This window comes from Pteronotus mesoamericanus, unplaced genomic scaffold (assembly GCF_021234165.1).
Source record: "Pteronotus mesoamericanus isolate MK-2021 breed Mesoamerican mustached bat unplaced genomic scaffold, CSHL_Meso_final contig_90, whole genome shotgun sequence".
Taxonomy (NCBI): domain Eukaryota; kingdom Metazoa; phylum Chordata; class Mammalia; order Chiroptera; family Mormoopidae; genus Pteronotus; species Pteronotus mesoamericanus.
Window position 1 is genome coordinate 18,655,055 of NW_026555277.1, and position 15,856 is coordinate 18,670,910.

The window sequence follows — 15,856 nt, forward strand, 5'->3', positions numbered from 1 at the left end:
TTGGAAAGAGATGTTGGAAATCCACTTATTTAAAAAAGGCATATTTTTTTAAGGTTGCGGAGAGAGAGAGTAATTGGAGGGGGTACATCTGAATTCCCTGCAATTATGGTCACAACCTCACCATTTAGCTCTTAGCTGTAAATCCTTCATTGCTAATAATTTCATATTTATGGGTCATCTTAATTAGATAGTGAGTTTAAATGAAGGGTTCATATTGTATACTCTTTCTTGGTTTCCCTAGAGTAGCATTTAATAGATTTTCAAGTAACGAACTGATTGACACATTTTTTTCATATAATTTGAGATGGATATTTATCCTTTCTACTTTTAAAGTACTTTAGGGAGGTCAATTCCACAACCTGTTCAGAAACCTCATTCCAGTGCTTAACAACCATCTTCTTTTTTTTTATATGTAACCTCTTTTTTTTTTCTTGATACCGATTTTGTCCCATTTTCTCTAGCACCATCCTTAGTGGAGATGGATAACAGCTGGTTACTATTACCAGTTAACCCATTCTTCAACCTTTTTTTCAAGCAGAAATTTAAACAAACAAACTCCCAATGCAATTCACCCTCTTTCTTATTTTTGAACCATTTCTACTGTTTTCATTATTTTTAATATTATTATCTAGAATGACTAAAGGGCACAACAGTTTAATATCCAAATAAGTCTACTCCAATTAGCACACCACCTAAGCCAGTTAGTCAATCAACAAAAGCTTATTATAGGCCAACACTGTGAAAAGAATCGTGAGGAAGCGCCTTTGCTTAAAGGAATTTACAATCCCGCTAAGAATATGAGACAGAGATGTAAAACCAACACTAAAAACCAAGTTGGCCTATGGGAAGCACTAAATGAGAAGACAAGGACTACAAGAGTTTTGATGAGAAAGACAGTAATGGAGGTCAAAGGAGCCACAAAGGAGATGGGGCTTAAGGCGCATTTCAGGAGCTTAGAAAGACCCAAAGAGAAGGAAAGGAGGAGGGGGGTGGGGAAGAGGGGCGAGGAGGGGAGGAGAGAAGAGGGTGGACATCCTAAGAGGGGGGTGCAATCTTAGAGCTTCACAATGTGTGTTTTGGGGTAACAGTGAGTACTCTGGTTATACTGGTGAGTGCGTAGAAAAGAACAGTAACACAAACAAAAAAAAGATAGAAAAATAAATTGGGATAAATATATAGAGGGTATTAAATATCCAAAAGAAACAGTTTAAACCTGGCTGCATCAGAATTACGAGATTCTCAGGCCCCACCCTAAACCTAACAAATCAGAACCTCAGATGATAAGGTGCAGTGATCTTTAATTTGAACAAGCTCTGTAGGTGACTCTAAAGTACAGTTGGATTTTGGAGAACTACTAGGTAATTGGGAATCATCTGAGCTCCTGGAGCTGAATACTATTAATAGCTTATATTTTAAGAACATGCTATGTGCTGGGCATTTTTCATATATAATCTCATTTACTCTCAAAGCAACTTTATTAGGTAGATGCTATAATTATTCCAATTTCACAGAAGAGGAAAAACTTAAGCACAGAATAGTTCAGTAGTTGCTAAAGAACTGACAGCTAGAAATAAATAGAGTTGGGATTTGAACTGGAGGAGAATGATTCCAGGGAACCTGCTCTTTGCCACTGTTCTATATTGCATTTTAGTGCAGAAGGTTTTCATTCAATGTCTGATAACAATGAATGAATGATTTGGTAGCTTTGCTTAGGATGAACTGGAATGAAGAGAGGGAAAAAGGAGGAAAATCAGTTATGAGCCTATTGAAACAATCTAGTTATAAATAACTAAGACCATGATTAGAGTATGGCATTGGAAAATGGAAAAAAGGCCCAGGTGTAAGAGACAGCATTTTCAGAGCATTAACAGGATTGCTGTGGGAATGGGAAAAAGGAGGCTCCCAGATGTCATGGGGTTCCTGGCAATGCCTCAGATAGAATTAGGCAAGTCAGGGTGAGCTGGTGGCTCAGATGGGTGGATGATGAATTGGATTTTAGAGAGGCTGAAGCGGAGGGTAAGGCAGGGCCACCAGGCTAAATGATCAGCACTTAGCTGGGGAAGAAAAATTGGATTGTCTCCAAAATCCTGGTGGGTATTATTTAGCATGGTTGAGATAATAGTCCTACGTGTGCAATCCAATAACATTTGTATATCTCTTATCCATTTTTCAATTTGTGAACAATCTATATCTGCCTATAATTGTTCTGGGGAGTCTCTTTCTCATTCTATGAGGCAAACAGTTACAGTTATTATGCCAAAGACTTAAGTCTTGTCCCTTAACTATGAACCATCTCATGTTATTAAATTGCTATTTTATATGTTGACTCAGGGCAAGAAAATCTAATGAATGGCAAAAATAAAAAAGTATGGGTTCTACAGGGTGTGTGAAAGTATACAGAATTATGCTTGGTGTCAATGCATTATTAGATGCCAATACAACAGTAGCAATGACCAAGGAGGGTCTTTGTATTATATCAGTTCAAAGTCTAGCTCTAGACTGGCTATTTCACTTCTAAATGTCTCATTATTTATCTTCTGCAAAAGTAAAACTACTATTTGCTACATCCAATTCCCATGCATCCTGAAAATGGATGTTAGTAAATTACATCGAAGTTCTCAGATAAAAGGTACTAAACAAAGAACTGATTCCATTTTTCCCCTCAAGCAAATTATTAAATCTATACTTGCCATTATCTAATAGTATTAAGTAAACATCCTACAAGGACATGACATTGTGCTAGACATGGTAAAAAGCAAATTAGGCAAATACAGTCCCAACTAGGAAGTTATGGGTGTTTATATATATGAATAAAACTGTTATTAATATGTTTTATTAGTTACTTACTATGAGTATGCAAATAGGTCCATTAGGAAATATTTTGCATTCTATAAACCCAGCATCATAAATGATTATATTTCACCTCAAATGCCAATGAAATTTATTTAGTAATTTGTATCTTCTACTTTAGCACCTGTGAAAGTCCTTTTAAGCATATCAATTTTTCTAAAAGTTGAGCCAATTTTTTTTCCAGTGGACTTCTGATCTGTTAACAAATCTAAACCTCATTATCTGCAAAAGTAATGAGATAAAGGGTCTATTCTTCTTCAGTGCTCTTTCATAATTCACATTAACATTAATGGGAGTTGTGCACGCATATTAAGAGGAGAAGAGAATCTTAATTAAACCAATAAGGCTTTCAGTTGATACTGTATGTGATCATTTTTACTGTGATATGTATGAGAAAATCATCTTGCTTTGAATAGCCATAAACAAAGCTACACAGTAATCAGGAATAGGGTAGGAAAGGAAGGTGATGGAGAGCAATCAGATTTTAAAATGATTTTGAAAATAAGCTACCCATCCACTTTTATACTAATTAACTCCATCTATGTCCCTCATCCCTCCATGAACACATTCAAAAACAGAACAATAAACAAACATTTGCAGACATGCTTGACAGCTGAAAAATATCATTAAGAAGTACAAATTGCCAGTTATAAAAATAGCCATGGAAATGTAAAACAAAGCATAGGGAATATAGTCAATAATATTATAATAACTATGTATGGTGTCAGATGGGTACTAGGCTTATTGGGGTGAGCACTTTGTAAGGTATATAAATGTCCAATCACTATGTCGTACATCTGAAACTAATATAATATTGTATGTCAACTGTGAAAAATTTTTTTAAATGTTAAACACACAGTTACCATATGACCCAGCAATTTCCCAAGCCATACATATGTCCTACTGCCCCAAGATATATGCCCAAGAAAAATAAAAATATATATCTATCCCAAAACTCATAAAATAATGTTTATAGCAGCATTATTCATAATAGTCAAAAACTAGATATATGGCTAAATGCCCATCATCTGATGAATGGATAAACAAAATGTGATATATGCATACAGTGGGATATTACTTAGCAATAAAAATAAATGAATTATTGAAATACACTACAAAATAGGTGGACATTGAAAACATTATGCTAGGTGGAAGAAACCAGTCACAGAGGATCACATATCGTATAATTTCTTTTCTACAAAATGTCCAGAATAGGCAGATCCACAGAGACAGACTGCAGATTGGTGGTTGCCTAAGGCAGGGCCATGGGGATGGAGGATAATTTGAAATAAGGAGTGAATGTCAATGGGTATAATGCTTCATTTTGGAGTAATAAAAATCTTCTAAATTAATTGTAGTGATGGTTGTATGACTCTGTGAATATGAGGTCTATCCAGAAGGTATCCAGCCATGTAATATGCAAAAATAGAGACATTTACTAAAGAAGATACAAGATACAAGAAACAAAGATACATAGGACAATGGCACCTCAGTCCCCTTCAAAGTAGGCACCTTGGAACCTCGCACAGTTCTCCCTGTCACCATCAGCTGCCCTGTCATACTTTTCTGAATCACTAACTGTCTGAAATCTCTTCCCTTTCAAAGGTGGTTTTAGTTCGGGGAAAAGCCAGAAGTTACAGGGCACCAAATCTGGGCTTTAGGAGGGCTGAGTCACCTGGGTGATTTGATGTTTCACAAAAAAACTCTACACGAGATGTGATGCATGAGCAGGAACATTGTCATGATGAAGCTGCCAATCACCAGTTGCCCATAGCTGTCCTTCTGAAACTATTCGGATGCAAATAGTTTCTGTGGAGGAATAGTCATGCTTAATGCAAAATTTGATGTGGATTCCTTGTTCTACTTGGTTAGTCATTTTGAATGCGACAGCCACAGAGTACACATGTTCACTCAATGGCATTTACCACCCCACTGACTAGTACAGTGAAGTAACCATTGTTCACACACGTGCATTCCAGTCCACTCTCCTTGGCTGCCAGGTTACATTGATGTCGCGCAAACTGTTTTCATTTGCGCTGGACTTTTTCCGAACAGGCCTCATATACTAAAAACCATTGACTTGTATACTACAGATCAGTGAATGGGAGGGTATGTAAATTAAATCTCAATAAAACTGTCATTTAAAAAAGTAGATATGAGAATCTAGCTGTTTTCTATTGAGGCAATCATTAGGGAGACTGGCAAAATTTAAAAAAAAAAAATTAATGAAGTCAGACACCAAATAAACTCTGCACCCTGGGCACTGCAGCAGCCCGTTTGATTTTTGCACTCAGTCCCTCAGAGGAGTAGCCCATCTGTCCCTGGGTTTTGTTGTTGTGAAGAAATAAATGCCAACAAAACAAGCCTAAATTTGTTTGATCCAACTGTAATCTATGCTTTTTAGTTACCTTCCTTGCATCTATTTCCGTCATTTCATATCACCTGCCCCATTCACACAGGCACCCTCAGTCACTTCTTTATGCTCTCCTGTTTACAATTTATTCCTATTAAGGTGCTTATAGCTCTCTCTGGTGCTTAGTTGCAAATGAGCAAAGGCTAGGATGTATAATACATAAATCTACAAATATTATCAGCTGTCACCCCACTGGGTTTAATCCAAGTCAGTATCAGTATATTATGCTCTCTACTTCGCAATTCTGTTATGGGCTCAACACTGCTGGTCATAAAATGTAGCATTCTAAGCTCAGGTCTGTGATAGTAATAATGAAAACAAAAAAAGTGTCAAGGCTCTTGCAACTTGAATGAATAATTAAAATTGCCAGGACACTTAGCGCAAAGGAAAATTGGCAAATTAACAAAATGAAGAAACAAAATATTCCTGGCTCATATTGTGAAAGAGAGTGTAAATAATGTAAGATGAGCTGTGAGGTGAGAAAATTCAGTTACCAAAGAGACAAAAAATTGAACCTAACAAAATTCCAACTTTTGTTCAGTTCCTGTTTCTTTTCCTCTGTAATTACAGAAAGCCATGGAGAAAAGGATGGATAGCTGTACTCATAGTAGCCTTTGGCATGCAAATTATTCGTACTGTTATTATTATTTTGCCAAAGCCACATATTTCTCTCAGGCTCAATACACGCAGCCATTTTGCCCTGATTTGTAAGGTTCTCTGTATTCAATGTTTAAGTATTTCTACATCCAGCTTGAAGCTGAATTAAGAACTTTGACCTACTTTGCTTTCATTTCTCATTTAAAATTTCATGTTTCAAACTGACCTCTACTTCATGAAGCAAAGCTCCTTAACTCTAGCCTGCTGTTGGCCTTTTGCCTTTAGAGAAATGACTGTTAAAATTTCATTGGCCTGGCTACATTAGCTAGGTTAGCCTTCCTACTCATGAAGTTGAAGGGATACCCAGGCATTTTACATCCACTGTCTAGAAAGAGGTAATGACAGGAACAACCCACATTACATTTATTGTACACAAGACCTATAACAGCCGTTACGGGATGAAGGTAAAGAGAAGTGTATGAAAGATGTCATGCTCCCTGGAGATATAAGTATTCAGTCTCTATCTAACCTAATTTAAAAATCGAGTCAAAATGTATCTTTATGGGGAATATATGATAAGGCAACTTCCAAGGCAGCCCAATGAAATAACTATGAGCCGTGCATTAAGAATATCAAGTCCAAAACTCATCCACCTACTCAGTTCTCAAATACTTGAAGAAAAAAAAAAAGGAAAAAAAAAACCCTGTTTCTCTACTTGAGTCCATTTTCATCTGTATTCGGCACCACCAAGTGATTAGATAACCTTTGAAAATAGTTCACGGTTACCTTTAGACGGGGTGAGGCAAAGCCTATAAAATATAAATGACTGAATGATTTTACCTATGTCATTATTTATTGCAGTTTATTATACAAAATTGTCCAGCCTAAAGAGAAAACAGTATGCACACCTGAAATACAAAGTAGAGATCAGAGGGAAAATAAAAAATCAAAACAGAAATTTAGCGGGCTTCATGTCAAAGGCAATATCGGATGGTTGGCTGTCTGGGCCGGGGCCATGGCAGAAGACACGCAGTACACCTACCAAGTCAGGCAGGATAGCATTGCAGCTTTGTTTATATAAATTGTTCTTTACACAATGATTTAAGAATGTGCTATTATCCCCAGTTTACTGGTGCGTAGACTGAGACTCGGAGGGATTAATGAAGGTCTGGAGATTTAAATATTCAGAGCCTGTAAGAGACAGTTATTTAACTAGGTTCAGTATTAACTGGGTAGCGGCGATGTCTGTGCCACTTGTGGTGGTGGAGGACGAGGGGGTGTGTGTTTGTGTGCATGTGTCTATGTGTGAGCACATAGGAGTGTTCTTTTTTGAATTCACAGAAAGCTGCCATTATACAGAGTTGCCCTAATTTCAATGAGATATATAGTATATTTTGGCATAAAGCAAATGACCATGGATGCTTTAGATTTGCAAAGCTTATAAATAAAATGTTGTTGTCTCTAGATTTTTAAAAATACCTCTGTCATTAGGGTTCATGTTTTAGGTTTTTCTGTGTAGACACAGAAGCAGTGTATCCTTAGGGCATACCTGCATTAGCTGAGCTAAGAAGGAACAATAAGGAATATTCAACTGATGGGCTAGGAGGAATAGAGTTGTTACAAACAGCTGCAACCCAAGTTCACCATTTAGATTCAAGACCACATTTCTTTAGAATGTTTCCTTCAGATATAATAGGGCTTTGTATACTAAAGCAGACCTATTTTGGCTTAGTTTTTTGTGATAACTTTATGTGAAGTTGGTTTAAAAATAACCTTCCCATATTCATATGCTGCACAAATTTTTTTTGAAAAAGCAAGCATAACGTGATTTGGCATTAGTACCACAGCGTGTGAAGTTCTGATAACATAACTGCTAAAAATTCAGTGTAGCCTGGGCAGATGCATGCTCTAGTACCTGTGAAGACAGTTACCGAAGGTGAGATGGCACCATCTCTTCTGACTTCTTACTTTCTTTATAGCACCTGCTATAATCTGAAATAATCTCAATTATTTTGAGTTAGTTGTTTCTTCTCTCCCCGTCACTGGAATGTAAATTCCACAAGAGCTACTGCCTGGATGTCTTATTTGGCACAGAATAAAATGACTGCTAATTTCCATGAGCTGACAAGGTACTGCTTTGTCCCAGAGGTATACTAGGCAAATGGCTCACTACTTCCTGAGAAAGTCATTGTTACAAGTAGTTTACATGGTTATGCAATACTTTGCTTGTTTTTGTTTTAAAGTCAAAATATTCAAAAGTCTCATTTTTTCTGCCTTCACTAAGACAAGAAATTTACCATAAAAGCAGAAACTTCATATGGTCAGGGTCTAGAACAGTGCCAGATGCTAAGCATGCTTTTAATATAGTTGAATAAATGAAGAATAATTATTAATGTGCTTGGCAGAGAGTAGGCATTCAATGCATGTTATTAAATAAATTAAGCAAATAAATTTTAAAAACAGAGATGGAGTTTCTATTGGCAGGTTCTACACTGTGTTCTTTGTTAATCCATTAAAAAGGAGTTTACTAGGCACAATTCCTTTGAGTGCCAAATCACACAAAGAAACATAGATAAAAAGGTATTTGATCAACAACATCAAGGTTTTCCATTCAGGGTCCAAAACCAGTTGACAATTGAGGAAAATACAGCAGCTATGATATAAAAGCTATGGATTTTAAACACAAATCTATGGCTGAATTCAATGTAAAGAATACAAGGATCGAGAAGATTTATTAAATAACTAAGAAAACAGGGACTGATTTCTGGGTTTCTCACTCTACATAGGGCAAGCTTTTGTTAGCCAAAGCACATGTCTCTTCAGTGCTCAGGAGGTATCTGCCAGACACCGGGAAAGTGGCTGAAGACTCAGAGCCACGGGCATGTCTGTTGAGGGTCTGAGCTCCAGTCACCCTTGGGCTGCCAGGAGCCTCACGCAGTCTTTGTGCAGGGCGGTGCCACACCGAGTGCAAGGCCTGAAGGCACCCAAATAGGTAACGGAGACATTTAAGCAGCTTGATCCCTATAGTTCTCTCTCAACAGTAGGCAAACAGGATATGGGACAAGTACTAAAGTCGGTAGGTTTTAGAACTGCATATTTTTCCACAATAATATATGGCCTGTGTAAGAGCTATAGTTGAATCTGCAAGGAATCATTCTGAAATCAACAAAGAATAAGCATCCTGGAACCAGGCAACACATGTAAAGATATGAATTAATGAGATCTCTGGTAATTTTTTCCAAAGGATCAGGAGTAGGTTAAATTGCCTGAGCTAATCTGTACCATTTACTTCTTATCATTGACATGAATGGATTGGGTCGTATCAGCAAAGCACACAGCACTTAGCTTTTTACAAGTATAACCATGGTCAACGTATTCACACTTCCACGAAGCGAGTCTTGGTGAGGAGAAGCAAGCAGAATTTCGGTCCTCATTCACACCCTTGGCCAGGTGCCATGGTGCATGGCACAAGTTCACAACCTATATTAAAGCCCTAGGTTCAGGAAAGTGACCATCCATGAAATGCAGATAATGGAAAAAATAATACATATTTAAACCACACATCTAACTCCTAGAGAACCTTAAAGCAATCAATCTTTTTTAAATAAGAAAGAAACTAAGTCAATAGCATCTGAGCAACAGATGAGAATTAAAGCAAAATCTGTTGGCTAATGGTAACAGCTTTTGTGTTCTTTGTTGTTGAAAATGTGCAAGTAGCAGAAGCTCCAATATGCTCGCAAACTCAGATGCAAAAGGCTATGGAAAACACTTGCTATTTTTACACCAGAGATAAAATCAAACACCACCTTTCAGATCTTAATTTTGCTAAAATAGTAGACAGGAACAAACCCCGAGTTGCTAAGATGTCTAAAGGACCTAGGAGGCCCTGTGATTTCTACCAGAGGAAAACAGAGCATATACTGAACTACAGAAAAGTCAGCTCTGTGTTAGGGACAATGGAGTATGAACCTGCAATCAAATAATATGAAATAAAATAGAGAGTTAAGGCTTAATTTAGTGATGTTCTAGAAAATGGGAAGCTCTAACAGTTTTTATATTTATAGACTACTCTAATTAAACCTTTATAGTGTTTTTAACACCTTAGATTAAAGAGGATTTTTGTCCTTGTAAATTATAAAACTAAGACATTATAGAAATAGTTATAATTATGATAATAATTATATTAGTTTTCTACAGATGCTGTAAAAAAAAACACCACAACCTTAGTGGCTTAAACAATAAAAGTGGGCTGAAAGTAACGGGTCGGCAGGCTTTCGTTCCTTTCCAGAGACTCTCCAGAGAGAGCCCGAGCCCTTGATCTTTCCACCTCCTAGAGGCTGCCCACTGTCCTTGGCTCATGACCTCCTCCCTCAACCTCACAGCCAGCAAATATATAGAGAGCATTTCTCTAGGTCTTTCTTCCATAGTCACATCTTCCTTTTCTACTTTTAAGGCCCCTTGGGATTACATTGGGCCCTTGGGGGAAAATCCAGGACAACCACCTTATTTTATGGTCAGCTGATCAGCAACCTTAATTCTCCTCTGCTGTGCAACATAATATACTCACAGGTACCAGGGATTGAACATGTATATGTTTAGGTGACCATTATCCTGCTTACCACAATAATTACTGTTTATGGAATGTTTATTACTTGCCAGTCATTATTCTAAGCATATTATATGCAAGTAAACAAATAACATTTTCATAATAATGGTAGGTTCTATTATGATTCCTATTTTTCAGATGAGAAGACACAAAGAGATTAAATAACTTCCTCAACATAACTTAGATTGAAAGTGGAAGAGCCAGGACTGTGGAAAAGCCATGCTTGACTCTGCCCTGGAGCATTCTGAAGATGCCTGTGGTGGGGGAAGGAGGTAAAGATCAGTGGGAACAGGCTCTACTTCTATTGTGTAGAGGCACAAGAGATCACAATTCCAGTGAGCCAAGGAGATGCTGTGGAAGGCAGTCAGGCTAAAACCACCTTGAACCAAAGCCTGCTGGCTGGGATGAGGAGGCTCCAGGGCTGTACCGCCTGAGATCAGAGGGTCTCCGGAAGTCAGTGAGAAGATGAAACTCCTGTATAGGTGACTGGTGCAGCAGGGAGCCCCCTGAAAAATCCACAGTAGTGGCCTACAAAAGGGCACCCGACAGCCCGATAAAACCAGATACAAACGGTTAAATAAAACTCTGTTTTAATAGTGCTCTTCCCTTCCTCCTGGTTGCAGAGACTGAGAAACAGGAAAAGGTGTGATCATGACACCAGACCGCAGGTTGTTTTCCGATTGGACCCTGCTGAGCCACGCCTAGTTAATGGGGTGATTGCACATGAAATCTTGTCCCTAAACCCCACTGCGCCAGGAGGGCAGGAATGCTAGCCTCGTTTCGAAAGTGGAGAAAATAAGGCTCAGGGAAGTTATGTGTGTGGAGCCCAGTAGCTGCCGAGCAGAGGACTGCGAATTCAGACCCAGGTCTGGTGACATCTCCACTGGAGCCTCTATCGGCAACAGCTAATGCACCCTACAGGCCTGCCCGCACACGCACCTAGGATCCTAGGGTGGGAACGAGGGTGCACTTCATTTACACTACTTAGGACTTGTATTTAATTTATCCACGTAACACTTAGGTACCGAGGGCCCCAGGAATTGCCCTGTCTCTACCAAGCATTGGCTTTTCTTAGGCCATAGATACATAACAGCTTCCTGTTGTCACTGTGAGTTTTGGAGCCACCCAAGAAGCTTCCTTCTGCCTCTGCAGAAAAGGAGCAAGCACATCCTCTGTTTAAATTTTTATGCATTTAGCCAAAAAGAAAGGAAAGCTTGCAATTTTTTCCCCTGGAGTGCACACAAATGAATGATTTTACAAGGAGAAACAAAGAAATGAAAAACAAAAGCGACTTAACCTTCCAAGCAAGTCCATACCTCAGCATGGCACCAAATCCCTTCCTCTTTATTTTCCTTTCCGGATCTTCATTTTCCTCTTTCTGCTTTTTCTCCTTGACTTTCAATTTACCCTTTTCCTTTTTCTTCTCTTTCTCTTTCAGTTTTTTGCCTTTCCTGGCTTTATTTTCCATGTCCTCTAGCTCAGAGTTCCCTTGAGGAGCAGAGTCACAGTTCGGAGCTCCTTGGCCGGAGTGCGAGCTCTTTTCAGACAGTCCGTCTGTACAGAGAAAAAAAAAAACCAAACAATTAATACACGTGGTCAGGGGCACTTACTGCTTGTATATCAAGAAAAGTTAAAATGTAAAATACAGAAGAATGGATAACAGCACTCTGGAGCTCTACTCTTCCACGGGGCTACTTGCACCCTTTGAAGAGACAACTGCCTAAACCTGGTGACTTCAAGCAAGGTTTGGTGATGGGAGTGGGAGGTGACTGGTTGCCTGGCTCGTAGTCTCTCAGGTTTGGTAGGTGGTACAACAGTGACCTCTCTGAAAGTCAGCTTGTTAACCTTGATCAGCTCAGACAAGCACACACCCTGGGTAGGAAACAAATGGGGTGAGTTATTTCCAGGAGAGGTTTTTGAGTACAAAAATAACCCAACTGCTTCCACCCAATTAATGCAGTCAGTCCTCGGGTTGATGCTGCTTCTAATGACTTCAATAAGAATGTCAAGAAATGCATACTTAGTGCTCCCACCCTGAGGGCAAATGACAGTTGGTCCTTGTAGGAAAGTGAAAGAGAACATTTCTTTAGCGTTTGCACTGTAAAATAAATTGCATATTGCCTTATCCAATTCCATGTTCGTTAAGCCAAAGGGCAAAACATATCAGGAAAATGAATTACTTTTAATATCAAAAATATAATTGGGATCCTTAAATCATTTTTCTTCGTAGTTAAGCACACATTCTTGCCTGTGATTCATGGATAATAATGAGACGAAGAAACCATTTAAGGAAGCATGTTGCCCTACCAGCTTCTAATTCTTCGGGTCCGTCGTAAGATTTGTCAATGGCTGCTCGGAAGCTTTCGTTGCAGCCTCGGCCGCGGACCATGTGCAGTCGGGGCCTGTGGAAGGGAAGTTCATTCTTCCTGACCTCGGCAACCGCCGTCTGCAGGCTCTCCAAGGAACTGGACTTTTTCAAACCCAGAGTTGGACCGAAATCTTTGCTTGGTGATTCTGGAAAAGAAAGGGCAAAATGTTACCTTTTCCCTATGGAGGTAGTGAGGTCTTCTGGAAGAGTTTGTTGTTCCAAAGGTATTTCTGGTTGGGCAGCTTACAAAAAGGGGTGTTAAGTGGTGGCAGTTGAGGAGAAACCTAAGCTTTGCCTCTTTTTGTGGCTTCAAGCAAATGGTTTGGTTCTTTGAGCCTTAGTTTCCTTTGATATAAAGTTGCGGTAAGATTTAAAATGATATCGTATATAAAAATAAGTATATATGTGTGCATATATATACGCGCATGCACACACACATATAAATTTGCAAGTTTATAGCAGCCTGCAGAGATTATATGTATGAGAGTGTGTATATGGCTGTGTGTATACACAAACTCACACACACATACACATACACAGAGCACCTAATATAATAAACTCTTTTCTCCCAGGACCCATCACAAGCATTCCACACACTGTAGCTTTTATTATTTCCATCACTGTTTTTATAATTATTAAGTACCATACTATGCACAGAGATCAAAGAACACTGGTGTGATTTCAGTTTCTGTGATTAAATACTTTACCTTGTTCTGGTGACTTTTAATGTATGGTGAATGCAATTTATTTAGTCTACAGATAAATAAAGCAAAGCAAGAATGAAAACAACTTTTCTGTGTCAGTGTTTATCACTACAAATTATTTCTAATTAGATACTTACAAAAGGGGCAACTTTGATGCAACATAATATTCTAAAAAAATAAAAGTGAAACCTAAATAAGTTTTAATCATTTATGTTCTGATATATGATATTTTTCACTTGAACTGTTTGTCTTGCCCTGCCTCTGCCCCCTTTCACCCAGGCCTTGGCCTTGACCTCTGTTCCCACCCACAGCCACGCTCCCAGTTGTCCATAACAGGATTAAGCTGTGTAAATACCAGCAGCACAGGTTTCTTTAAAGATGGAAGGAATTTTATTGGGGCTCTTTTCCACCAGAGCCAAAACTCACAATCCTCTCCAGTTATGAAGGAGATTATTATTATGACAAGGCTGTACTTGCATCACTGGAATTAAACTACTTTGCAGTTTTTCAGTAGATATATATTGAGTGCATATTAAGAGGTAGGTGCATAAGTACCTATACTTCAATAAGTAGCATACAGTAAGGCTCACTAAGCAGTGTTATCTTTTTTTACTATGATCACTCTTTCTGCTGTACGACTGCCCTCACCGTTAATACTACCACTGACTGCTTAACACAGTACTAGGTGGTACAACAAAGAACTACAACAAAGATGAAATACCTATATAAACACACGTAACATTAAAGAACAATGCCCACTTTTCTGTATGTTCTGTATATATTAAGAATAGTCAAAATAACAACAAGAATGCTGGCAGCTAACAATGCTTAGTCCGAAGTATTTTACTTATAATAACTTACTATAATCCTGACAGTTGTGTTATTGCACTATTGTGAGTCTCAAGAAGAGGAAATTGAGGCACAGAGCAGTGAAATACCTCGTCCAAAGTTACACACTTCATAACGTCAGAGCTGGGAACTGTCCTGAGACAGGCTCCCCCCAGCTTTCCTGCTTCGTAGTGCCCAAAGGAGCACATGGCCTCTGTTCTCGACATGATGGTGGTCAAGACATGGAAGCGAGGATACAGACTGCTCATCTCTAAAATTTAAAGAGTATTAGTTTAGATTAGCCCTGAACCTAGTCAAGCAGGCAAACTGCAAAAATTGGATTTTTGTTTACAGTTTAAACAGTAACTTACAGGATGCAATTTTGCATTTTGAACAATATGCATGATGGCAATGCATACTGCATTTTATAGAGTGACAGTGTATCGCCCATAAATGCAACCGAAATGTGACTAAGCAAAAGCAAAATTATAAGAGATTTCAGAGACATATTTCAGTATCACTTGCAAATCATAAATACAGAGAATACATTTAAATCCAGAAAGGAAGATTTTCCTTATATTCCCAGGAAGGATGGTAAGCTGAAGAAACAGAAATTGAATAAGATCATTTCTGACAAGCAACAAAAAGCAACCCAAAGGCTTGGGGTGTTGAAGCAACAGTAACAGCTTTGGAGTTTACAGAAAATATTTTACACCATCAAGCCCTAGGGATGTCTGGTATGAAGTTTGGTGAAAACGTGAAGATGAAAAGTATCTGAGAAATGCTCATTCTTCTGTCAACATAGTAACCATCTTTTATTTATTAATTGCCATCCAGCAGATTACACTAGAAACCAAACTGTATGTATTCACATCAACCGTTAACAATAAATTCCAAGGAACATGAAAGTGAATAAATCATCGAAGATATATGGCATGTTATCTGAAAGGAGCTCATCTGAAGCTTAGAAAGAAGTTATATTTGAGAAGAAACAAATACAGTGTTACTGGTGCTAAGCAAACTGGATTTTGCAGAATTAATAAAGCCAGCAAGGAATTCACTTTGTGTAAATAGAAGTCACAAATTACGGATGTTCACCAAAATTGCAACCGAGCTCTCTTGGGTGTATTGAACAGTACATAGTAAACCTAAGAGCAAAAAGGGTGGTTGAGTCCCCTAGGTTGTAATGTGGACTCAGGGGTTTTCAGGCTTGGAAAAACATTTGCATTTATTCCTAGGGAGTAAACAGGATGCAGCAGTGGAAGAGAGGCTGATGGCAGAGTGAAGAATCCAAATTCAGGAAAGTCTTTACAAGGGCTTACAGGCACATCGACCTAACGGGACTGTCTCTCCAAGTGAAAGGGGACTCTGACAGGGACACTGACCGCGGCTCACGTTTCCTCTATGTGTCAAAAGGCTTCTGGCAAAAGGCCAATGTTACGGGGAGGGGTTGTTATGTCAATTGATGGACAGCAGCACTAAATGCCAAC

The 15,856-nt window shown here is 38.6% G+C and overlaps 1 protein-coding gene across 1 annotated transcript in view; it reads right to left on the minus strand.

The window, feature by feature from the left end:
- The window catches only part of PARD3B (par-3 family cell polarity regulator beta), a 943,196-nt gene that overhangs the window by 265,088 nt on the left and 662,252 nt on the right, over positions 1-15,856 (minus strand). The window contains exons 17-18 of the mRNA XM_054585774.1: positions 12,774-12,980; positions 11,783-12,020 (exon numbers count right to left, since the gene is read on the minus strand). Of these exons, the coding sequence (XP_054441749.1) occupies positions 11,783-12,020; positions 12,774-12,980 (445 nt within the window). The remainder of the gene's footprint in view (positions 1-11,782; positions 12,021-12,773; positions 12,981-15,856) is intronic.